Source organism: Pezoporus flaviventris, unplaced genomic scaffold (assembly GCF_033815535.1).
Source record: "Pezoporus flaviventris isolate CSIRO_AGI_PZ_B2104156 unplaced genomic scaffold, CSIRO_AGI_Pfla_v1 ptg000078l, whole genome shotgun sequence".
In the NCBI taxonomy this organism is placed as follows: Eukaryota; Metazoa; Chordata; class Aves; order Psittaciformes; family Psittacidae; genus Pezoporus; species Pezoporus flaviventris.
The window spans coordinates 8,249,575-8,272,769 of record NW_026892626.1 but is presented as its reverse complement, the minus strand read 5'-3'; the positions used below and the strand labels follow the sequence as shown (position 1 = coordinate 8,272,769).

The 23,195-nt window shown below is 58.1% G+C and overlaps 5 protein-coding genes across 7 annotated transcripts in view; 3 read left to right on the top strand and 2 right to left on the bottom strand.

Moving 5' to 3' along the window:
• The window catches only part of INTS15 (integrator complex subunit 15), a 51,866-nt gene that overhangs the window by 4,659 nt on the left and 24,012 nt on the right, over window positions 1–23,195 (bottom strand). Inside the window, exons 2-4 of one of the 2 annotated variants that reach the window (XM_061473403.1) lie at window positions 3,292–3,521; window positions 2,122–2,343; window positions 708–873 (exon numbers count right to left, since the gene is read on the bottom strand). In XM_061473403.1, coding sequence (XP_061329387.1) covers window positions 708–873; window positions 2,122–2,343; window positions 3,292–3,483 — 580 coding nt within the window. In that variant the 5' untranslated portion in view covers window positions 3,484–3,521. Of the gene's footprint in view, window positions 1–707; window positions 874–2,121; window positions 2,344–3,291; window positions 3,549–23,195 lie in introns of those variants that run through there. The other variant, XM_061473404.1, reaches the window with a different exon arrangement.
• Window positions 4,257–8,945, top strand: LOC133279466 (deoxyribonuclease-1-like). 2 transcript variants are annotated; one of them, XM_061473196.1, is made up of 9 exons: window positions 4,257–4,419; window positions 5,511–5,692; window positions 6,334–6,422; window positions 6,590–6,673; window positions 6,812–6,927; window positions 7,741–7,853; window positions 8,127–8,281; window positions 8,358–8,454; window positions 8,722–8,945. In XM_061473196.1, the coding sequence occupies exons 1-9, from the start codon at window positions 4,371–4,373 to the stop codon at window positions 8,773–8,775; spliced, it is 939 nt and encodes a 312-aa protein (XP_061329180.1). In that variant the 5' UTR covers window positions 4,257–4,370; the 3' UTR covers window positions 8,776–8,945. The 2 variants fall into 2 exon arrangements, with proteins under 2 accessions (XP_061329180.1, XP_061329181.1); XM_061473197.1 differs by lacking the exon at window positions 4,257–4,419 and adding an exon at window positions 4,806–5,030.
• DNASE1L2 (deoxyribonuclease 1 like 2) lies at window positions 10,539–13,778 on the top strand. The gene is made up of 8 exons (XM_061473337.1): window positions 10,539–10,685; window positions 10,980–11,068; window positions 12,005–12,088; window positions 12,203–12,303; window positions 12,378–12,490; window positions 12,691–12,845; window positions 12,956–13,052; window positions 13,728–13,778. Exons 1-8 carry the CDS (start codon window positions 10,539–10,541, stop codon window positions 13,776–13,778), a joined length of 837 nt encoding a protein of 278 aa, XP_061329321.1.
• On the bottom strand, window positions 14,024–20,581 carry ECI1 (enoyl-CoA delta isomerase 1). The gene is made up of 7 exons (XM_061473336.1): window positions 20,486–20,581; window positions 20,146–20,274; window positions 19,009–19,136; window positions 18,233–18,379; window positions 16,919–17,040; window positions 16,127–16,305; window positions 14,024–14,522 (listed from the first exon to the last, which is right to left on the bottom strand). Exons 1-7 carry the CDS (start codon window positions 20,526–20,528, stop codon window positions 14,356–14,358), a joined length of 915 nt encoding a protein of 304 aa, XP_061329320.1. The 5' UTR covers window positions 20,529–20,581; the 3' UTR covers window positions 14,024–14,355.
• Window positions 20,929–23,193, top strand: PTX4 (pentraxin 4). The gene is made up of 2 exons (XM_061473406.1): window positions 20,929–21,331; window positions 21,455–23,193. Exons 1-2 carry the CDS (start codon window positions 21,209–21,211, stop codon window positions 22,703–22,705), a joined length of 1,374 nt encoding a protein of 457 aa, XP_061329390.1. The 5' UTR covers window positions 20,929–21,208; the 3' UTR covers window positions 22,706–23,193.

Below are 23,195 nucleotides of genomic sequence, written 5' to 3'. Positions count from 1 at the left end.
TATTTGCTGTTTTGCATTACATGTGGTGTTGGTATTTAGTGTACCATTGTTCTCTAGTCTACCATGAGCTCTCTTTTTGTCTCTATCTCTCTTTCTGAATAAATGAATCTTATTTCAGACGCCTACACATTTCCAGTGTCTGAGCAACAACAGAGACATGTCATATCACTACCTGGTCACACATACAGTTAAAGAGCACATTGGTGTATACTGTTGACTGCATTTCTCATCAGCGCTCAACAGAAACCTAGCTCCAGTTTGCATTCAGAATTTGTTTCTCCCCTTTTCTGAAGGATCCAGACTGACAGACAGCCCTGAGTCTATCTGCTGAACAGGTGACATGCAATAGGGAGGTCCAGCTGCCCAGCCCAGGCAGATCAGCTTTCATTCATAGAGCTGCTCCATCAATAAGGTTCCCATGTCCTTTGAACCTCTGTGGTGGACACTGCGCTTTGTGTCAGGAATTACATGGCTGCTTCTCTAACGAAGACTTTACCTTCAGTAGATAAAAAATAACCAAGTGGTTATTTCTATCCTCACCCCAGTGAGAGACGAGGCAACAGACACACCCCTGAGCTGCTTCTGGCAATCATTACATGGTCACAAGCACCTTTAGAATTTCAGCAGTTAATTCCCTCGCAGCAGTTAACCTGTGTTGCATTATACTGCTCCTCTTACTTCCAAAGACACAACTTAGAAACACTTACCTGAAGAGAGGTCGTAGAGAGCTGTGACAGATGTAATGAACTGGCAGCAGAAGCGAGGACTGGCACTGAATATCTGCTTCAGTGTCTGGATGGACCCTGGCACCAAGTTGCAGTAGTCATCGACCAAGGCTCGAGCCAGCCTCACACAGTACACCGCAGGGGTTCGCTGCAGCAGTGTAGCACGTGAGGAAAAGCAGGTTAAACCCAGCCACAGAAACTCCTATAGAGCCAGCTTCAAAGTTTGTGTTGCCTATACACTGTGCCTGCCCCCATCACCCAGCCTCTCTGCTGCTTCAACACCTGTGTTTTCAGTTTCCCAAAATTCAATAGTGCTTTCTCTTTCTGCATATAAAATATTCACTCAGAAATAAAATTACTGTTTCACAGTACTAAATAGGTGATATTTCATGTTTACAGCATCTGTAGTTTAAAATTAAAACCTTTTACATCAGTATTTTTACTTAGATTGAGATTTTCCTTACTACTTCAGCAACAGTTCTATAGTTCAACTAGTTCAGTAACCTCTCAGCTGTGTTTGACATTTTTAATGTGGAAAAAATTCTGTGCAATCCTCATGTCACTTAAGAGCTGGGATCTGCAAAAAGCTACACCTTCTTCTGCTATCCAGGTTACATCCCCTCCTCCCCTACACCACAGCTCTCCAAGTGGGAAAAGAGGGACCCCACAGAAACAGTATTGCTTTGCCTTCTCCCACCCTTCCCTCCTAGCACAGCCTTTCTGCTCTTACCCTTCTGTAAAACAGGTGACTTCTGCTTTTCCCACTAAGGCAGCAGCAGCAGCAGCAAAGATGCTGCTTCCCAAAGCCTACAGTGGTGAATCTCAATGGGCAAGGGGAAGACAAAGGAGAGCCCTAACATACTCTATTCATGGAAGCCAGACATGGGTATTTTGTGGCCAAATCTCAAGCCAGACACAGGTATTTTGTGCCTCTTCTGCCATGCACAACCTTGCACATCAGGCACAGCTTACTTCCTAAACTGTAGAGTTGGCTTCTTTTGGCAACATGACCATGAACTGCCATGGTTTTGTTCCCTGTGTTGGCTGAACCTTCCACTGACCCCTTTCAACAGGCAGGGCTTGAGGGGGAGGAAATCAATAAAACCTTCACTGACAGTAAAAATAACAGCAAATTTTCTTCTGCCAGTGCACACAGAAGTGGTTTAGCAGAAGTTCTCCCTTATGCTGGAACAGAGGAATGGACAGAAGCACAGACACAGGGAGAACATAGCTGTAGCAGACAGCTGTTGTTATATCAGCTTAAGCTGCCACAGGAGCAGCAGCTGACTGCAACCAGCTGCCACCAACGATTAGGTGACACTGCCCTCGCTCACCCATTGTGGCACTTCCCCCCTGCTCCTTCCCCAAGATTGCCCTGCCTGCACAGGAGCTGTACCTGCAGCCAGAAGGCAGCACACTCCAGAACAGGAACCCTGCACACGGCCACTGCCATGGAAACCAGCTTTCCTAGCAAAGCCATCCTGCTGTCATCTGCTTTGTTTCCTTGAGGGCTGAAGAGAGATGAGAAAATGATCTGCCGGACTGAATCCTTGGTTTGCTCTTGGAAATAATTGCACATGATCTCAAGGAGCTGAAGTTCCTGAAGTGAATTCAGTCTCTGAAAGAAGACAAAAGCAAAACTGCAAAATACACTGGGGCTCTTGAAGAGCCAAGAGGTGAAAAGGCAGGAAGAGTAAAGAGTTACAGCTTCCCTCAAGAGTCAGAAACTCAACCTCTATGCACAGCACACATGCTCAAACTTCCTGAACCACCACTGCATATACTTTGTTATAGTGAAATGCTCGAGGTCATATCTGAATACCTGGATAACCAAGACTGGCTCTTGCTGCACCTGCAAGTGCTGCCCTGAACTGAGATATGAGACCGAGAGCAATACTGGGGTGAAATCTATTTCCTTTCTCTGCAAATAACAGCACTAAGGGTGTTGCTGGGCAGCTGGGGGGGGGGGGGCAGGGAGGGTGTCACAGCTGGGCCCAGCAGCCCTCCAGGCCCATGCACCCCATCATTCACCAGCAGCTGTGGTTTCTGGTCACTGCTGTCTGGGAAGACCCAGCTTCATCCCACAGCAGCCACCTAAAACCTCTTTTAGGGCCCAGCTGCAACACTGTGAGCCTGCAGATAGCTCCCAAGGGCCTCGAGGTGCTCCGTACCTCCCCTCCCTCGGGCCCTGTCTGGTATCCCAGAGTCCTGTCCAGTCCATTGGGGCCTTGCCAGCCAGTTCTCTCCTGGCCAAAACCCCTCCGTCACCAGCACCCCAGGAACCCTCCTGATGCCTCGGTCCCCAGCAGCAGCCACCCCCCAGGGACCTCATCCTGTCCCCATAAGGCCTCAGGCTCCAGCAGCAGCGCCCCCAGGGCTTCCGAGCAACTGGGGCCTCGGCCTCCACACCCGCTCCTCGGGGCTGCGTCCGGGTGCCGTTGCCTGGCCCCATGCCGTCAGCCCCAGGGCCTGCCCGGCTTCCTGCGGGCCTCGGCCCCCACTCCCCCCGGCCCCTGTCCGGACGCTCGGGGCCTCGCTCGCCCCCCATGCCGAGGCCGGGGCCCACCTTGGGCGGCGCGCTGCGCTCCTTGGGGACCTGGAAGAGGAACTCCTCCAGGAGCTCGGAGGGGCCCTTGTCGACCAGAGGCAGCGGGGCGCTCTGCAGCTGGCTGCTGAAGTAGATGTCCAGATGGTACAGCACCTCCTTGGCGGCGCTCAGCGCATCCCGCCGCAGCAGCGAGTGCCGAATGTCGCTCATGGCTCACGCCGGACCCCACCGGGCCCCTATGGACCCCTCTGCAGTCCTGCAGCGCGGCCTCCCAGCAGCGGAGGCGCAGGGCGGGCGGGCGGGCGCTACGGCGGCCCCACATGGACAAAACGGGGCAACGCGCGCTCGCCGCCGGCAACGCCCCCTGGCGGGCTTGCCCTAGGGGGGGGTCTTGGGCCGCGGTGCGGGGGGGTCCAGCCCTGAGGGTCTCTTAGCCCCGGGCACGGGGGGGGTCGCTGCAGGGCCCCGACATCCCCTAAGGATCACCCGGCACGGCCCCTCTGGGAACGCGGCAGCTGCGCTCAGAGGCCGGGCGTCCGGCCAAGGCCGCTGGGGCAGGGCTGGGTGAGCTGCGGGAGTGTGCGGGGTGCGGGGCAGCACCCCGGGACCGGGCCTGACCCCGGTGGGCTCCTGGGTCAGGCACCGCGACAGGACCCGCTGTTACCGGGGCTCGCAGCTCCACACCACAGCACCAGGGCCATGGTGGGATGCACTGCCTGTGCTCAGTCCCAGCGCCAGCTGCCTCAGGTCAGCTTGTTGGCAATGCGGGAACGGTTGGTGTTGGTGAAATAAACACTTTTCAAGGTAAATCCTAGCTGGTGACGAGCGAGAGCTGCCCATACCCCATAGTGGAGAGCTGGTGATCCCCACGAGTGGTCTCGGGGGTTCACTCGCACCTCGCAGATCCCCTGTCGGTGTCTGTGGGTTCAGGCACGCTCTCAGCCCTACCTGTGGCAGACGGTGCTGGCACTGGTTTGAACTGGTTGACTTTTCACTGAGCAGACCTTTGTTTCCATGGGAAATGCCATATGGAGCCTGCGGCCTCATGCTCGCGGGCAGAGGAGCACTTGGCAAGGGGAGCAGGTCCCTCCCCATAAATGCAGGTGCAGATCTTTCCTCTTGCAGAGACCTTGCACAGCACCAAAGGTACGTCCCGCTCCCCGCTCCCATCGCCTTCTGCAGCTCAGCTTAGTTTTGCTATGACTGCTGGGGCTGAGCCCGGGCACAGCTCACGAGCATCACCCAGGATGGATACGCCCCTCTATAGGTGCCTCTGCCGGGGAGGCTGCTGCACTCCCTGGGAGGAGGGAGGGTCTGCGAGACTTTGGGCGCTTTTTGCCATGACCAAATCACAGCATTACTAAATCATGGCATTACCGAATCACTGTGTTAGCAACGGGAGGGACTGTGGCGTTAGAGGTGCCAGCGCTTGCAGCCATAACAAGGATACAGGTGGGGAAAGGAGAGTATTTAATTAGAGCAGAAGAAAAAGTGAACCTGGAGGCGGCAAACCCTTCCTCATGTTGGGTGTCAGGTGTGCTGAAAGCTGGGGTGTTTGCTGGTCCTCCCAGCCCATCTGACTGGGGCACCCTGCAGGATCAGGCACTCAGGGCACCTGAGCTGGGCTCAGATCCCATCCACTGGTGAAATATTACCCGAGGGAGCCAAGCGCCACAGAAAATACTTCCCAAACACCTTTCCTGGTGGGTGGGAGCTGCTGCGCTGCTCTCCAGGGAGTCTTGGAGACTCCAGCCTGGGTGAGGATGGGGCAGGGCAGAGCTGGGGGGCAGAACACCCCAGTGAGGGTGCTCTGGGCAGGGAAGGAAGTGGGGAGGTGTGTCAGGGTTGGGGGGGATCCATTCCTTGCTGTGTCCCAGCACAGCTTATGTAGGGTCATTTGGGGCACAGACCCTGGGGAGGGGTGGGAGAGGGACAAGCCAAGGGACCTTGGTGTCCGCGACTGCTGCTGGGGCACATCCGAGACCAGGAGAGGTATCCAGGTGGATGAGGAACTGCTCTGTGTCACCATGAAATGGCGTTTGCTCCTTTGCCAGTGAGTTATCCGCTCTGGCCTTCCTCCAGGAGCAACAGACAGCATGAGGCCCCGTGTGAGGCAGGAGCACAGTGGCGGGACAGGGATGCACCATCCCAGGGTCCTGGTGTTCCCAGTGAAATCAGTATGGCCAGGTGGGAATGCCCTGGCCACCCCCATCATCTGTGCCAAATCCCCATCCTAGCCAGGAGGGCTGCCACTCTGCCATCTGCACATGGGATGGCAGCCTCGAAGCAGGTGCTGTCACTGCTGGTTGCAGCTCTCCTGCTGCACATGGCCACCATGCTGAAGATCAGCGCTTTCAACATCAAGGCATTTGGGGACAGCAAGATGTCCAACCAGACCATCGCAGATATCATCGTCTCTGTGAGTGCTGGGGGGAGAGGAGCAGTTCTGGCTGCTCTCTGGTCTCTGCAATGCAGCCAGCTTGGGACAGTTGGACACCAGCTTTCTACAAGCATCCATCCATCCATCCATCCATCCATCCATCCATCCATCCATCCATCCATCCACCCACCCACACATCCATCCTTCCATCCACCCATCCATCCTTTCACCCACCCACCCATCCACCCATCCACCCATCCATCCATCCACCCATTCACTCATCCACCTATCCACTCATCCATCCATCCAAGCCTCCATTTATCCACCCATTTGTTCTTCCTCCATCACCATCTCCAACCTTGGGCTATCTTCACTCTTGCCAGTCCCCATCCAAGGATGGGTGATGCTTGATGCTGCTCAGTTCCTCACTCAGAGCAGCCTGCAAGTGAGAAGCTGCTGGGGTGGTGGGTGGTAGGTAGATGTGTGTTAGAGGGCACTGTGTCACCCCTGGGTTCCTCCAAGCCAGAGGATGCTGGCAGAGGAGCTCCCTCCCTGGCTCTGGGGTCCCTCCTGCCCTCCTGTTGCCAGCCTGGGAGGCTTCACAGCCCAGCCCAGACACCCATAGGTGCCCCAGGAGCAGCTCCCAGCCAGGGGCGAGCAGCTCTGATTTGTCCCCCCAGATCCTGTCGGGATATGACATCACCCTGGTGCAGGAGGTCCGGGATGCTGACTTGAGTGCTGTGAAGAAACTCACTGATCAGCTCAACAGGTGCCCCCAATGGCACAGGGCGAGGGGTCCCTGCAAAGGGGATGCTGGGGCAGATCCCAGATGGAGCCTTGCCGTGTCAGGGCCCCTCTGTCTCAGCCAGAGAGAGCCCAATGGGTGCTGAGGGGCACCAGGAGCCTCCTCTCACTCTCTCTGCACCTTACTCCCAGCATGTCCCCGCACCCATACAGCTTTTTGGATAGCATTCCCCTGGGCCGGACCAGCTACAAGGAGCAGTATGTCTTCATCTACAGGTAAGGGATGCTCCTGGGTCCAGCGTCCCCTGTGTCACTTGCTGTTCTCGCTAGTGGCCCCCAAAGGGTGGTGGGTACGTTTGGGGGCCCCAGCTGCAGCAGGAGTGGTGCTGGGGGCTGCTCTGCTCTCCCCCTCAGGTCGGACATGGTCTCAGTGCTGGAAAGCTACTACTACAATGACAGCTGCGGCTCCGGTGGAACCGATGCCTTCAGCAGGGACCCATTCGTTGTGAAGTTCTCCTCACCCACCACACGTGAGCAGAGCCGGTGCTGGGGCTGCCTTGACCTGGCACAGGGTCCCCTCTGCGCAGGGCTGATGCCAGGCAGGGAGGTTGCACCCTGGAGCACAGCTCAGAGGCTCCACCAGGGTCCTTCACTGCAGCAGGGCCTTCTCCCAACCATGGGTGCCCAGGGGTCCTGGGTACCTGCCCAGCATGGCCAGCACTGCCTGCTGTTTCTCACCATGCACCATCTCCCATCACCGTCATCTCCCACCGTGTGTTCTCTCCAGTTGTGTGCCATCTCACATCTCCAGCTGTTTCCCATCTTGTCCCACATCCCATCACCTGCTACCTCCCATCTTGTGCTGTATCCCACCATCTGCTTCCTGCACTTCGGTGTCATCTCCCATCATGTACCATTCCCCATTGCTTGCCATGCCCCATCACCTGCCATCCCCATCACATGCCATCTCTCATCATGTCCCATCTCCCACCTTGTGGAATGTCTTACCCGGTGCCATCACTTCCACCTCCCAAGAACCTCCCAAGAATGCACACACTCCCCCATCTCTCTTCCACCTCCATCTCCTTCCCAAACCCACAGTGTCCTGGAAAAACTGATGGGAAACAAGTAGCAAACCCCAAACCATGTGCAGAGGGATGCAACTCCCCACTGGAAATTCCAGCCTGGAGGACAAGCAGACCATGAAAAACCAATGCACCCTTTCCCTTTAGCAGCTTTTCCCAGCTGGTAGCTGGGGCTTGGCCCTGGGTAGTTCCTGGGGTTCCCACTCCCTTCCCGGGTGCTGCACCCGAGCTGGGGGCTGACAACCACCTGTCCAGCAGAGGTGGAGGAGTTTGTGATGGTGCCTCTGCACGCCGAGCCCAGCAGAGCAGCAGAAGAGATTGATGCACTCTACGACGTCTATACTGATGTTGTCAACAAGTGGGCAACGAATGTAAGTGGTGGTGGGGAGCTCAGCTCCACCCTGGGGCAGCCTGGGGTACAGCCATGACGCATGGATGTGTCCCACGGGACACCCCTCATGACCATCGGAGCGGGTACCACCTCAGCAATGTTCATGCAAGGAACTGCTGGGTGGCTCCACTACCATTACTGGGGGCTTGTCCCCCCATGTGCTGGGGAGGTTTCTTGCTGTCCCTTGATATTTTTGGGAGCACGTGGTGCCCCCTAAGATCCATGGGCAGAGACAGAGCTCACTGCCCCACAGAACATCTTCCTCCTGGGCGACTTCAACGCTGACTGCTCCTACGTGACCAGCGCTCAGTGGCAGTCCATCCGCCTGCGCTCCCTTGATGACTGCGAGTGGCTCATCCCCGACAGCGCCGACACCACCGTCAGTGACACCGACTGCGCCTATGACCGGTGGGTGCCGCGGCAGGGGAGGGTGCTGGTGTGGGGGGGGGCTCCAGGCACTAACACCCCCATGATGCCCCAGCAGCATTGTCGCCTGCGGCACCGCGCTGCGCCAGGACATTGAGCCCAGCTCTGCCACTGTCAATGACTTCCAGAAGACTTTCCACCTCCAGAGCAAGGATGTGAGTCTGGGCCGGGTACATAATCCCACTGGCACTTGGATCCAACCTACCTCACCTCCTGGGGGCATGGGTGGGCTCCCTGTTCCCCAGGGTGCAGCCAAGGGTGGCCTGACCCCAACCTCTGCACTGATGCAACCCCCCCCCCCAGCTTGAGCATTTTGGGGTATGCTCTGAATTTTGGGGTTGGAGCGTTGGGGTCCCAGCCACCCATGACAGTGGTGAGGGTCTGGACAAGCTCAGCCACCTCTCTGCTTTCCCCACACCCAGGCTTTGGCTGTCAGTGACCATTTCCCAGTGGAGGTGACCCTGAAATCCCGCTGAGACCATCCCCATGCTGGCTACCAGGACACCCCAACATGCACCTGCATCCCTGATGGGAGCCCATGCACTGCCAGTGCCAGCCAAGCTGCCTGCTGTATCCACAAGGATGCCCTCAGGGTCCTGTGGGAGTGGGATACTCTCTGTTTCCATTAAAAAAAAAGTCTTTTCCAGCCCTTGCAGCTCTGGAGAGAGTACTTTCAGGCCTCCCCCCCCCCCAGCCCCCTGTGCCCATACCCCCTGTCCCCCTGCCAGGGGCAGCCCCACTGGAGCTGGAACCAGGGTGTTCCCTAGGTTTGGGGGTCCCCTCCTGCCACTGAGAGAGCCAGACCCAGAGGGTGACAAGCTCTGAGCTGCTGGCAGCAAGGCCAGAGACACCAGGAAGGGTTTGAGAGTCTCTGGGCAGGATGTGAGCCTCTTGCCGGGATGCGGGATGCAGGGTGCTCTTCCGACAGCTTGCAGAGCCTCATCCCGCTGGAACCTGCCTGGATGTGGGGTGGCTGACAGGGTGCTGACAGCAAGGGTGGGGGGAAGTAGAAGGCATGAGTCAGTTCCCAGGGGGTTTGGTGCCTCCTCGGGGGGTTTCGGTGCCGGCACAGTGTTGAGGGACACCAGACTCACCCTGTGACTGGGTGTGAGGGTGAGAAACCCGGGATGCACGGGACAGCCCAGCAAGCCCAGGCATGAGCAGCCATCGCCTCTCTGCCTGCCCTGCTGCCAGCACCCCGTCACAGCTGCCCGCTCCCTCAGTGGGGTGATGCCATGAGCAGGGTGATGCCATGAGCAGGGTGATGCCATGTGCCAGTGCGTGGGATGATAGCTCCACTGGGGCTGCTTTGGGTCACCAATGGGGCTGTCCTCGGTGACCACCAGAGCTGCTGCAGTGGATTGCAGCCATCCCCTCTTGCCGAGGCTGGCGACGCTCAGCCTGCCTGACCAGAAACCACACAATTTCCTCCTCTCCCCTATAATTACACCATCTGAATCACTCACATTAAGGCCATTGCTCTTCACCACCTGCTTTGCTGCTGTGCCCCAAGCTGTGACTTGGGGACCACTCTGTTTGGAACACCCCGAGTCTCATGCACCCACCCAGCCCTGCCAAGATGCTCCAGCACTGCCTCCCCTCTCCAGACACCCTGCGATGCATTGGCACAGGGGTGGCTGTGCCAGCCCCACCCCACTGCTCCATGGGGTTTGGGTTTCCCAATGTAGGAAGGAGCACAGAGCCGTGCCAAAAACCCCACGGGGGTGTCCGACTCATCCTGCTTTGCTGGCACCTCCATCAGGAATAAAGCCGCCCATCCTGCTGCTGGGAGGGCAGAGGTGTCATGCACTCGGCAAGGTAAGGACCGATTTGGGATCAGCACCTTCAGATATGAACTGTGAGGGACTGGGATGAGCTGGGATGAGGAGTCACTCCCTTACCCATCAGGGCTGTGATCAGGTTTAAGGACGTGGAGCAGCCCAGGGTGCCGGTATTGGTGGGTGATAGAGATACCCTGTTGGGGAGCAGAGCTGGGTCATCCCACAGGCTGGCAGGGACGCTACTGGGAGGGCTCATGGAGGCAGGACAAGAGTCAGCTTCCCCTGGGACTAACAAGCCAGCTCTGTGGGCTGCTCCAGGCAGTACCCACCATGGCACACAGTGTGCCAGGACTTAGGGAGGACCTACATGGGGTGGTTTTCTTTGCTCTATCCCCAAATCTAAAGCAGTTTTGAAAGTCTGTCTCCCATCACTGCATTCCTGCTGAGCCTCGCTCCCAATGGGATCCGTGGTGCTGGCACTGTACCTTCTGGCTGTGGCTCTCCCATGCCTGGCCACTGCCACGCTGCGCATTGGTGCCTTCAACATCCAGGCATTCGGTGACACCAAGATGTCCAACGAGGAAGTGGCGGGCATCATCATCAGTGTGAGTGCAGCCGGTGCCGTGCAGGGATGGGCTGTGCACTGGGGTGGGCCCAAGAGGTGGCTCCTGTGCCAGGAACACATCCATGTCTCCTGTGCCACGGGGATGGGATAGCACCCCACTGCTGGGGATGCCCTGGGTGGATGAAGGCTTGTTGGGGACCAAAGTGAGGTGTCAGGCACACACCCTGCATGAGGGACATGCAGGACCCCATGGTGCTGCATCCAGCACCATGTCAGGGTGCCCAGGCAGTAGATGGGCTCGCTCTCACCATCACTGTCCCTCTTGGTCCCACAGATCCTGAGCCGCTACGATGTGGTGCTGGTGCAGGAGGTGCGCGACTCCGACCTCAGCGCCGTCACCCAGCTCATGGAGCAGCTCAACAGGTACGAGCAGGGCTGGGGCACCCGGCTGTGACACCAGCATTACAGGGAAAGCCAAGCTGGTTGAGCAACAAAGGGCAAAACCAGAGTCATCCATTAGCAGAAGCTTTGCTTCTGAAAAGGGGAATGGGAGGAAAGTGCTGCAGCTGAGGCTTGGAGCAGGCTGAAGCTTTGGAAGAGACACTGGGAGTAACCTGGGGAGGAGAAGAGGGATATAAGTGGTACAAAACTCCTCCAAAAGCTGCCATTCCCCTGGAGCACACAGGGTGGAAAGGGACCACAGCTCCAGCAAGCTCCATCTCCAAAATCCAGCAGCACAGGGCAGAGGCGAGATGGGGGATGAAGGAGGCAGAGACAGGCAGTCCCCAGTGCCCCAATACCCTGTCAGTGACAGGGGGACCCCGGGATGGACCCCGTGGCAGATGATGCTGTGAAGTGAGCGGCTCAGGTACCCCAGTAGGAAAAGGGGCTGCTGGGGTGGTCTGGAAGTGCCTGTGGCAGTGCGGCAGCTGCTTACCGGCTGCGTGCGGGCAGGGGCTGGGGCTGGATGGAGGCTGCTGCTGCCTTGCTGTGCTGGAGCAGGTACACCCAGCCCGCACCCTCGCCTCTCCGGTGTCCCCTCCAGCAAGGCCACACAGCAGCTGAGGCAAGGAGGGTGACGCCAGGCTCTGCACAGCCCGGGGCTGCTCATTGACCTAATTTAGCTTTGCTGCACGTGAAGGTGAGGAGCATCCCTATGGAGCTGCCTCGTGTCCTGCCATGCCCTGGGTAGTGTGGGCAACAGGGTGGCTTGGAGCCACTACACCCATGTCACCCCATGGACAGGGCACAGTAGTCCACAGGGACAGCACAGCAGGGCTGCCTGGTGCCACCCCAGGATGGTACCAGCCATGTCACTGGTGCCAGAAATGTCACCATCCTGCTTTTGCTTCTCCACAGTTTGTCCACGTCCCCATATGACTATGAGATCAGCGGCCCCCTGGGACGGGACAACTACAAGGAGATGTACCTCTTCATCTACAGGTAACGGGCTGGGTGCCCTGCCACCTGCCTGCAGCACCGCGGGGCCACTGACACCATGCAGGGGACACAGGGGCCATGCCAAGCCCCAGGTTCATCACCCCTTTGGCCCTGCAGGACAGACGTTGTGTCTGTGGTGGACACCTACCAGTATGAGGATCCCCAGGATGTCTTCAGCCGGGAGCCGTTCATCCTGAGGGTCTCAGCACCCAACACCAGTAAGCAGGGTGTCAAACGGCCCCGGGTGGTGGCATGGGGTGGCCATGGGGCTGACATCTCTTTTCCCTGGCAGAGGTGCAGGACTTTGTGCTGGTGCCACTGCACTCAGCTCCACATGATGCTGTTGCTGAGATTGATGCTCTCTACGATGTCTACCTGGCCATTGTCAACAAGTGGGGGACCGATGTGAGTGTCACCAGCGCTGGGGGATGGCACTGAGGGTGGGCGCTGAGCTGCGGGGACCATTAGACCCACACTAGTTCCCTGCTCCAAGGCAGGTGGTGGGATGGGGACCCTCCCCCTGCCCCATCCCCTGCCACGGGAGGCTGCTCTTTGGGGACAGCCCTATTCCCCACCCACCATGAGCCCCCATCTCCCTGCTATAGAGCATCATGTTCCTGGGGGACTTCAACGCCGACTGCGCCTATGTGCAGCATGGTGACTGGTCATCCATCCGCCTGCGCACCAGCGACATCTTCAAGTGGCTGCTCCCGGATGGCACTGACACCACGGTGGGGAGGTCAGACTGTGCCTATGACAGGTGAGGGCTGTCATGACACTGCTGGCTCCCCCCGGGCACCCCCTGCCCATCCCTCACCACCCTGAGTGTGGGGACAGGAGCCAGCCTCACTGCCCATGTCTCCTGGGCAGGATCGTGGTGTGTGGCGCCAAGCTGAAGAGAAGCATCGTGCCCAATTCCGCTGGTATCTACAACTTCCAGCGTGCTTTCCAGCTGGAGCAGGAAGAGGTGAGCCGGGCTTGCAATTTCAGGGCTCAAACAGGCACCAAGGCTGAGCTGCCCTGGGCAGCACTGTCCCTGGGCTGCTGACACCTAGCAGGGATTAGGCAGCTCAGTGCTGTCATGTAGCTGCCACACTTAAGGATCAGCTCAAAACCGCAGCTGAAGCAGCTCCAGCAGCAGCATGAGCTGGCTCTGGCTGCAGCATGTGTGCCCCTGCCCAGTGCCTGTCTGCTCCTGCATCAGGCATGTGGGAGCTCAGGGTGACAAGGGACCTGTGGGTGGAAACAGGAGTGGGGATTTATCTGTCCCTGGGGGGAAGAGATGAGGCACACAGGGTTTTGCATGGCCTTTCGTGGGCAGGAGCAGGCAGGGTTCCAGGGCATGGGGCAGTCCAAGACAATCTTCAGCTACCCATAGTTGGCACAGGGCTCCCAGGCAAGATGCAGGGGTCTCAGAGGGCAGACATCCGCCTGCCAGTGCTGACCACAGGCTGCCTCCATAAAAGGTGCAAAACTGGAGCCTCGTGTGTTGAGTGTCAGGTAGGAGACATGGTGTCCCACTCCAGCAGGCAGGTTCTGGCAGGGCAATCACAGCCTCCCTGCCAGTCCCACCAGCACGGTGAGGGGCTCACCATTGCATTACACCTTGCACTACACCTCCCCAACTCTCGCCCTCTTCCAGGCCCTGGCAGTCAGCGACCATTACCCAGTCGAGGTGAAGCTGACAGCTTGAATTGTCCTGCGGCCTCAGACCACGATCCAGCTCCAGCTCCCACCACCAGCCCTGTGAAGCCACCCCCTGCAGCCCCATCCACCATCCCTGTACAAGGGCTGCTTCAGATCCTGGTCTGGAGAACGGTCGCAGCCAGTCGCCAGCCATGCCCAGACCCCTCAGCCCACCACGGACGAGAGCCTGGGGACAGGCCACACTCAGGAAGCAGTGACCACCGACAGGCTGGGAATGAAGCATCCATCTCCTACCTCATTGAAGACTTTATTGACAAATCTCTTTTCATGATTAACTGTTGGATAGAAGGGAGGACATCCAAGGACCAGAGGGCTCAGGCCACAGCGGTGTCATGACCCTCTCCCTGTCTGTTCCTCAGGGAGCTGAGCAGACTGCTCTCCTGCTCTCAGGAAAGGCAGCAGTGGTGTCAGGCACTCTATGGGGACTAAAGGGGCAGCTGGGGTGGCCATGGGAGCAGGTAGCACATCACCAACTGCTGACACTGCAGACAACTTCACTGTGAAAGTCTATAGCTGCTGCAGCATTTCAAGCTCCTAAGACCAGGCCCTGCGTGGCTAGCTCCTCAGCTCTTCTTCTTCTTCAGCATCTCCATGTACATGCGAAGTGACTTCTGGATGGACTCTTTTGAGACAAAGCTGATGAAGTTCTTAATGTCTTCCTCTCGGTGAGCTACCAGGCGGTCCAACACTGTCTTCCTCATCATGGACTTGGTGATCTGACGGGCATGGTCTGCAGAGAGGAGAGTGGGGATGAGGAATGTGCATGGTCCTCACCCTAACAGCTCTCAGCCACTGCCCCCTCTGTGCAGGTGCCTCCAAATGAGGAGGTACTGCACAACAAAGGGCTCCTTAGACCAACGGGGAAAGGTGTAAGAAAACCCCACCAGCTGGAAGCTGAACTGGATAAATTCTGATACAATAAATCATGATCTGTACCGCTGAAACCACTGGTCTACTGGGACAGACAACAGGAAACTGTGCACCTCCTTCTCTTTGCACTCTCCAGAGCCTAGCCCCCATCTCAACAAACAACACCAGGCTCAGGACAGCAGTAACCAGACAAAATTCTCTGCTACTTGAAACTGCTCTGGCTCTAAGCTCCCAGTGACCCAGACCCTTCAGCCTCTGGCAAGACAGTCTGCTCATGCCAAGCACACTGTCAGAAGCCAGCAGCTAGGGCCCCTTGAGCTTATCCCAACAGCAGGCTCTGGGCCTGTGCCACTCCACATGAATACGTGGATACTGCCAGAGCAGTGGTGGCTGCTGGAGCTGACTGAGGCCTTGCGCACCCACCTGCTCACATACACACCCAGAGCCATGGCCAGTGATGTGGCAGCGCATCTGTGGCACAGAAGTTGCACGCGAGCTCTCACTGTGCTTTAACCACGACAGTGAAGAAATCACCAACACCCCCCATGCACTGGGAACACCAAATTGCTCCAGCTCCTGTGTGCTACAGACACCTTCACCAGGGCAGACTCCTTCTGCTCTGATTTAGGGCTCTGGGAAAGGATCTGCATGGTGCCTCCTGCAAGCTAGGAGAGAGATGAGATGTGCTCCCCACTCTTTGGAGCTGAGGTGCCACTTTAACACCAGCAAGGCAGGGCAGAGAGCTGCTCAGGGACCCTCTTCCAAGGGTGGAACACAAAGTGACAGTCCTGGGACCCCTCTTTCTGTGCAGTTTCATTCAGATTCCTACACGAAAAGCAGCCGAGGGGTGCTACACAGCTACAGCTCCCTGCAGCCCAGGAGGTGGCATGGGATGGGACAGCTCACACGTAGCCCTGGCCATGAGGAGCCCTCTCCCAGCCCAGGAACCCTGTGCAGCCAGTCACAGAGCAGCCCAAACATGCATGTAATGTCTGTGCTGTCCTTACACCCCCATCACCATCTCCAGCTCAGCAGAGTGCCGAGGGTTGATCCAGACCATGAAGGTGAACTGGCAACCACCCAGGCATTCTCACCCTGCCTTCTACCCCAGCTCCATGGCAGCTTTCCTGGGGTAACACCTCCACTGACACGCACAGAGATTCAGTTTGTATCTGGGACTCACACACCTCCAGATTGATTCAGCAAGGGCTGACAGGGTGAGCCAAGCTGGAGTCATGTCCCTGCACACCCAGCACAGTGTCCTCCCATGCAAGGGCACTGGCCAGCCCATCTCTGTTAGCCCAAGGCTGCCTGGACTGCTGTACTGAGCTTTCCTACCACCCAGCCATCCACACCTTCCCTTTAAATGAGAACTGTTACGTAGCTCCCAGGTACCAACTGGGGTGCCTGTCCTTCCCACCCAGATCAGGTCCCCTCCTCCTCTGTTGGAGGTGCCACCCATACCAGGAAGGGCCAACCACTGTGCCATAACAGCTGCAGCCTTCTCCTGGAGCTTTTCCTCTGGCACCAGCTCATCCACAATGCCAAACTTGAGGGCCTCAGGTGCAGGATACAGGGAGCCCAACTGGAGGGAGCGCTCAGCAACTCGCTGTCCCACAACATTCACAAATGTGTCCTTAAACCTAGAGGAGATGGGAGGCAAAGCCATGGTCATGGAAACCAACACCCAGCAGCAGCTGCACTGACATCAAAGCTAACAGCACGCTTGGTCTCACTCCCCAGGCTGTAGGCTCAGCCACGCTGCGCAAAGTCAGGCGAGCAGAGTCATTTTGGGTTCTACCAAAGTTCCCCCTCCTCTCCATGAGAGCTGCTCTATTTCCCCTCAGTGCTACGTTCTCAGGGCAATCAAGGGCCTGTGTCTTAGCATATTGGTGTCTCTAAGCTTTCAGAGATCTTCACAGTTATGGTATTTTGCAGGTACACAGCATGTGTCCAGAGAAAAGCATATTCCCAGGCTGAGCCTGACCAGGAGATCTCCCAGAACTTGTTTCAGAGTTGACTGCAGGGTCAGAACCGAGGTCCTCATTGGTGAAGGATGTGTGGACATTCTGTACCCTGAAAGCTCTTCAGATGCCTACAGGACAGAGAAATGAGGTGCTGTCTCCTGCAGCTGCCTGATCACTGACGCATAAAACTACATCTCAGTGGCAAATTAAATTGATTCATAAACTCCTTGAAGATTAATTCTCTTTAGAGACCGACACATAACACTAGAAGTGGAAGACACTGGCTTACCAGAAGGGAGCCACTATGCCCAGCTGGGCTTCGTTCAGGCCGATGGTGTATTTGGGGTTCTCTGCCATGATCCTGTAGTCACATGACAAGGCAATGAGACAGCCTCCTGCTGGGCTGGACCCCTGGCAATGAGAAGGAAAGAGTGAGTCTAGGTCATGGTTACAAACGCTGACAGAGTAGATATTCCCTAAGTCTCTGATTACCTGGTGTGGAACAGCCCTAAAGAAGATTCTGGTAGGTTTACCGGGGTTTACCCTTTCATTTTTCAATGCTCTTTAATTAACTGATCCATGTTACTCAGATCACAAATCCCACAGTGGTTATTTGCTAAAGCATTTTCTTGTAACCATACCTGAGTCTTTAAGAGCAGTTCAGTTTGTAAACCTAAATGTCACAGAAACGGTTTTCTTCAGGGGCTTTGTAACACTTTCTGTCTATAAAACCTCCAAGTTTGTGCTTGGTGCACAGGGTGCCTGCATGAAGACATCAGAGACCCAACTGCCTTCAAAGATAGCCTACAGGCAGATACAGACCCAGGAGCTGCCAAAGCAGCACTGCACCAAAACATGAAAACAAGACACCAAGCAGGTAACAACTCATCTACAGACACTGAGATTCAGACAGCACTTCCCTGCTAGCCAAGAGCTATAGGTGGAGGAACACAACCCAGTGAAAAAGGGCTTACAACAAACCGTACTGCCCGAAACACTGCTGCCCACAGGACTAGGGACACTTGTACAATGCATGGCTGCCTCTCACCTCCTCCCCTACAGCAAAGCAGTGCAGCAGGCAAGCGACTGGGCAACTCTTACGAGTCCCATCGGTGAGAAAGCAGCCAGTAGGCATGTGACAGGCACCCTTTGGACTGCTCCTACACCAACCACTCGGCTTCTCCAGCACTCGTCTGCTACTGATGCCCCTTCAGGCTCTACCACTGACCTAAGCCCTCCTCCTGGTCCTCCAGCAAAGTTCGTGGGCAGGGTATGGCTCTTGCTGCACAAAACACTGCCAAGGACACCTCAGCCTCCATTGGCAGAACACGAGTGCCATGCAAGCTCTCCATGCAGCTGAAATGCTGCTATACCCCAGAGCTCCTGCAGCTTACATACATGGAGCCTGCAGCATCCCACGCTTCCAGACCTTCCCACACCCCGATGCACTGAACAACAGACATGAACTTTGCCCAGACATCCCAACAACTACATCCTTGTGTTTCTTTCAGCACTGACAAGCTGCTTAAGCTGTCCCTGCTCATGTGGTGCAAACAAAACAGATCGCTCAGGGTGACTGGGGCGGTGGATCTAAAGAACGTACATTGATTACAGCAAGTGTCACCATGTTGGAGCTGTACAGCCGGAGCCAAATCTCCTGCACAGCTCTCCAGAACTCGGCGTAGTGCTCCGTGCTCTTCCCACACATCTCGGTGATGTCCAGCCCAGATGAGAAGATTTTGGGGATGGCCTGGAATTGGGAAAATGCAAACATCACTCAGAGTCATTGCTCACGGATGACCCTAATGCAGTCAACCTACAGTCTGAGGAAAGGGAAAGGACTAATTAAATATGACATGAACCAGGGTCTTTTGGGGTTCTGAAACAATCTCCCCATTGCTCCCACAGCTTGGATCATCTCATCACCATGTGCTGCAGGGCTGGGACTCTTTGCTCACAGCATGATTTCTTATTATCAGGATGCCTGTGCTGGTACACCAGTCATGCAGCATAAAATCTGTTTTGTCCCATTCCCAGACACCCACTTTGTACACACATCACATCTGAAAATAAACACTGGCATCCCCTAGCAGCTCCCTCTGGACAGTTCAAGAGATCTCAAGGGATGTGTCAGCTTTGCAGGTAAGCAGCTTTGATTGTAACAACAAATCACAATACTCGGTTGTTGTTATTGTGCTAGAAAAGGGCAGGGAAGAAAGAGCACAGCACTTCCAAGAATCCCCTCCCCTCATTCCAAAGCTGATCAAAGCTCCCTCATTACCCTCCCATGCCAGTGACCACGGAGTCAAGACACCAAGCACAAGGAATGGAGCGGAACCCATTGCTTGCACGTTAGATCCAGCTCAGGACAACACATACAGATGTTATGATGACGCCACGGCAGGCCCGGTCATTCTCTAGCTTCTCCAGGCTTATACAGAACTCGGTGAGGAAGTCCAGGCTAAGGCTATTGACTGGGGGGCTCTTGAACTTCATTGTGGCGATGCCTGCACCACAGTAAACACAAAGACACCAGAACCCCACCAACACACTCTCACAGTGCCTTGCCCAAAGGAACTTCACCCGCCTCCATGCTTCCCAGCTCACCCAGATCATGCCTTCCCACTCCTGGCTCTTCAAAATGCCCTCAGAGCAGTGTGGCCAAGAACAGACCAGACCTGCCTGCAAGCTGGGCTCACTGAGCCAGAGGTGAACCCGGTGCATGGACAAACACACCCTGTGTCCCAAAGACCAGACACCTTTGGGGTAACACTGTTCATCAGCTCCCTTCTCTCTGGGCTCACTGGATAAGGTTTAGCCTCCCACTGCTATCACAGCAAACATCCCATGCCCAGGGGATCACACACCTTTCCCACCCCGCCAGCAGTACTGCCACCCCGTCCAGCACTGCGGGAAGGGCTCTGAGCCCTTATCCCCTCCCAACTGCACTACCCTCCCCAAAAGGTCCTGGAGTGCTTGGTCTGTGTGCTGCCGCTGTGCTCAGGCTGCGGACAGCATGAGGATGCACCCAGGGCCCTCATGGTGTAGCAGGCTCAGGCAGGCTCTGGGAAGCCTCAAGAAGGGGCACCCTTTGTTTGGTGCGGGAACATGGCCCCATGACAGCTATTCCTGGCAGGCAGGACACAGCAATCCCAACAGCTGCTCCCCGGAGGAGCGCCTGCCATTCCACCAGGTCTCCAAAGCAGGGACCCTGCAGAGGGGACAATGCACGGGTAGGGCACGGGGCACGAGGTCTGTCCACGGCGACAGCTAAGGTTTGCCTGTGGCACCCAAGCAGCACCCAGCCACCTGATGTGACCACAACTGGAGACACCCTGGTCCCCAGATGCTCCTCTCTGAGGGTCCTAAGCAGCTGAAGCTGGAATATGTGGGGCTTCCGTGGTTTCCATGGTCAGCGCCACACATGCCCTGGGGCTGGCACGGAAGGGGCCCTGCCTGTGCCCCACAACTCCCCGTAGGATGAGTGTGACACCGCAAAGGTGCCACCAGCTGTACCTGAGCTCTCGTTCATCTCCACCTGGATCTTGTTGTTGCTGAAGGCACGACATGGGGCAAGCGGGAGGCTGGGGGGCTGCCGGATGGCTCTGCCCCACGCCGGCAGCCGGCGGCACAGAGGCAGCACACCTGGGGGTACAGCAGCAGGTAGGGCCGGGGAGGGCACAGCCCCACAGTGAGGGACACTGGGACACCCCGACCCACCGAGGAAGGCCATGGGGCACCCTGACCACGGCGGGGCGAAGCCGGGAGGGGCGGTGGGCCTGCCCCAGTGCAGGGGCAGGGCAGGGGACACGGTGTCCCTGCGGAGGGGCGCGGGGGGACGCGGAGCCGGGCGCACCTGAGCGGGCGATGCGATGGGCGAGAGCCGGCGCCGCCGCCATCTTCTGCCGCCGGCTCAAGGGTACAGGGCGGGAGCGGAGCCGCGAGTCACCTCCCCGCGCCTGGACACGCCCCCCGCAGCACCGGCACCGCCCACTTGAAGCACCGCCCACCTGAAATGAAGCTCCGCCTACACTCGGAGCTACCGCCCCCTGGTGGCTTCAGACTGGCGGCATCGTCCTGGCCTGCCCGGGCCGTTCAGCACCGTCCTGCCCTGCCCGCAGCATCCTGCCCCATCCTGCCCTGCCCGCACCGTCCTGCCCTGCCCGCAGCATCCTGCCCCATCCTGCCCTGCCCGCACCGTCCTGCCCTGCCCTCTCCATCCTGCTCTGCCCGCATCATCCTGCCCTGCCCTGCCCTCACTGTCCTGCCCGCACCGTCCTGCCCACCCTACCATGCGACTCCCCACCCTGCTGCTCCGCTCGGCTGGGCCCACCTGGGCCGTACACCCAGGGTCTCCGCAAACCTCCCCTCACCTCACAGCCCCTGACCCGGGCAGCCGGAGCTCCAGGGAGCGCCTGGGCCGAGGCCCACGGCCCCCGCCCAGCCCTGGCCACTGATGGCGGCTGCTGGCCCGTGCCAGCAGTGGCTGCGGATCTCATCATGATAGAGGCTGCCCCGGGGGACCCCGCGGGGGCCGGGGCTGGCTCTGCTGTGCAGGCAGAACCCGTCCGGCAGCAACATGGCCAGGACAGCGCTGCCCCTCTGCCTGCTCCTCGCTGCTGCCCTGCAAGGCGGTCTGACCCAGGGGCCCGGCGCCCGCCCTGGCTCCCTGCTCCTGCGGCTGCGGCGGCTGGAGGAGCAGGTGGGTGCCGGGATGGGTGGCATGCACAACCCGGCCTGTCCGGGGGGCACTGTTCTGGGGCAGGCCGGGGCCAGCAGTGCACGGGGATGTGGGTTCAACCCATCTCGCCCCACTCCTTTGCAGTTTCAGCGGCTCCAGGAGGTGACACTGAGCCATCTCCAGAGCATCGCCAACAACTACAACATTTCCTACAACATCGACGAACGCTTCAGGGCACTTGCAGAGCAGGCAGAGGCGGCCACCACTGCCCGGGCTGCCCTGGGGGCAGAGCTGGCCCGTCTGGCCACTGCCGGCCGGCGGCTGCACCGCAGGCTGAAGTGGCTGGAGCGAACAGTGGGTGCCCTGAGCCCACCGTACCACCTGCTCACACACCCGCTGGGTGCACCTGTGGAGGCTGGCACCAAGACACACAGCCCGCTGGATGCTGCCCGGAGCTGGGGCGGCCAGCGGGAGCCACATGGCCGAGTGGCCACCAGCACCCCCAGCCCTCGGTGCCCGAAGGTGAAGAAGTGGCAGCAACACCGGCAGCAGGAAGGGCACTGGCGGCCGGCTGATGCTGGGCATGGTGGAGCAACCAGGGAGGATACAGAGCCCACTCACAACGCAGCACTCGGAGCCCAAACAGTGGCACTGGTGCTCCCCACTGTGACCATGGTCCCCCAGGAGCAGCCGCCAGCACCCCAGCAGCCAGGAGAGGGTAGGTACAAGCTCCTCACCCCAGCACCCACTCCTCCAGCCTGTCACACCGGTGTTGTCCTGCTCTTCCCCAACACCTCTGCCGAGCATGTGGCCATCGTGGGGCTGGGGCCGCGCCGGGGGCTGCGGGCGCTGTCGCTCTGTGCCTGGGTGGCCACCCCAGCCCCCTGCCTCGGTGCTCTCCTCTCCTACACCACTGAGGACAGAAGCAGCGAGCTGGCCGTGCGTGGCTGTGACAGGGACCTCCCCGGCTCCACACAGTTTGTCATCGGGGACGGGCAGCTTCGGGAGCTACCGGTGACACCACTCCTGGATGGTGAATGGCACCACCTCTGCCTCACCTGGTCCTCTGGCCAGGGCCAGTACCGCTTCTATCTGGACAGACGGCTGCTGGCTGCTGGCTCCGGCTTCCGGCAGGGGTATGAGGTTCCTGCTGGTGGCTCACTGGTGCTGGGGGGGCAGCAGGACCACCCTGGCAGGGACTTCAGCACCGCGGCAGCTTTTGTGGGTCACCTGGCTGGCTTTGCGCTCTGGAACCGGGCTCTCCTGCCCGGAGAGGTGGCCAGCATGGCAACCGGCCGGGGGCTGCCCCGCGGCCCCCTCCTCACCCTGGCCGATGCCTCCCTGCGGGGCGGCGTGCGGAGGGTGGTGTGCCCCTGCCTCCAGCACTGCCTGTGATAAGCCCGGCAGCAGGAACGGTGCCGGCTCCCAGCAGTATCACAGCTGGCTCACGCTGCTGATGCCAGCATGAGCTGCGTCCTCCCAAGGTACTGGGACACGCTGTAGAGAGCATCTCAGGACTGGGACCACCAGAGGTGGGGACAAGGAAAAGGTAGTGGTGAGATGCAGTCCTGGTGCAGGAAAGTCGTCAGCTCCTGCCCACAGAGGATGTACCACCCCATCATTTCTATTAAAATGCTCTGAGCAGGGAAGAAACCTCACTGATTTCTGGTCTTGCTCTTCACTGTAACGTTTGGTGCCACTGGACAGGAGCTGCTTCGCGCAGGCAGCTGGATCACCAGGCTAGGTCACACAGGGGTGACCCCTGCTCATCCCCTGCCTCCGCCAGCATCTGTCACTGAGTCAGACCCACGGGGAAGTTGTAGCACGGAAAAATCTGTGACTGGGATGAGCCAGAGGTGCTGGAGCGCGTGCGGGCTGTTTGTGT

What these genes read in the sequence shown, in the direction of transcription:
- LOC133279466 (XM_061473196.1), top strand. Translation starts at nt 4,371, where the DNA reads ATGCAGGTGCAGATCTTTCCTCTTGCAGAGACCTTGCACAGCACCAAA. An exon ending in GACCTTGCACAGCACCAAAG is followed by an intron (nt 4,420 to 5,510) that starts GTACGTCCCGCT and finishes TCCCCATCCTAG; the next exon opens with CCAGGAGGGCTGCCACTCTG. An exon ending in TCAACAAGTGGGCAACGAAT is followed by an intron (nt 7,854 to 8,126) that starts GTAAGTGGTGGT and finishes ACTGCCCCACAG; the next exon opens with AACATCTTCCTCCTGGGCGA.
- ECI1 (XM_061473336.1), bottom strand. Translation starts at nt 20,528, where the DNA reads ATGGCGGCGGCGCCGGCTCTCGCCCATCGCATCGCCCGCTCAG. An exon ending in TGACACTTGCTGTAATCAAT is followed by an intron (nt 17,041 to 18,232) that starts GTACGTTCTTTA and finishes TCTCATTGCCAG; the next exon opens with GGGTCCAGCCCAGCAGGAGG. An exon ending in GGCATAGTGGCTCCCTTCTG is followed by an intron (nt 16,306 to 16,918) that starts GTAAGCCAGTGT and finishes CATCTCCTCTAG; the next exon opens with GTTTAAGGACACATTTGTGA.
- DNASE1L2 (XM_061473337.1), top strand. Translation starts at nt 10,539, where the DNA reads ATGGGATCCGTGGTGCTGGCACTGTACCTTCTGGCTGTGGCTCTCCCA. An exon ending in GGTCTCAGCACCCAACACCA is followed by an intron (nt 12,304 to 12,377) that starts GTAAGCAGGGTG and finishes TTTCCCTGGCAG; the next exon opens with AGGTGCAGGACTTTGTGCTG. An exon ending in TCCAGCTGGAGCAGGAAGAG is followed by an intron (nt 13,053 to 13,727) that starts GTGAGCCGGGCT and finishes GCCCTCTTCCAG; the next exon opens with GCCCTGGCAGTCAGCGACCA.
- PTX4 (XM_061473406.1), top strand. Translation starts at nt 21,209, where the DNA reads ATGGCCAGGACAGCGCTGCCCCTCTGCCTGCTCCTCGCTGCTGCCCTG. An exon ending in TGCGGCGGCTGGAGGAGCAG is followed by an intron (nt 21,332 to 21,454) that starts GTGGGTGCCGGG and finishes ACTCCTTTGCAG; the next exon opens with TTTCAGCGGCTCCAGGAGGT.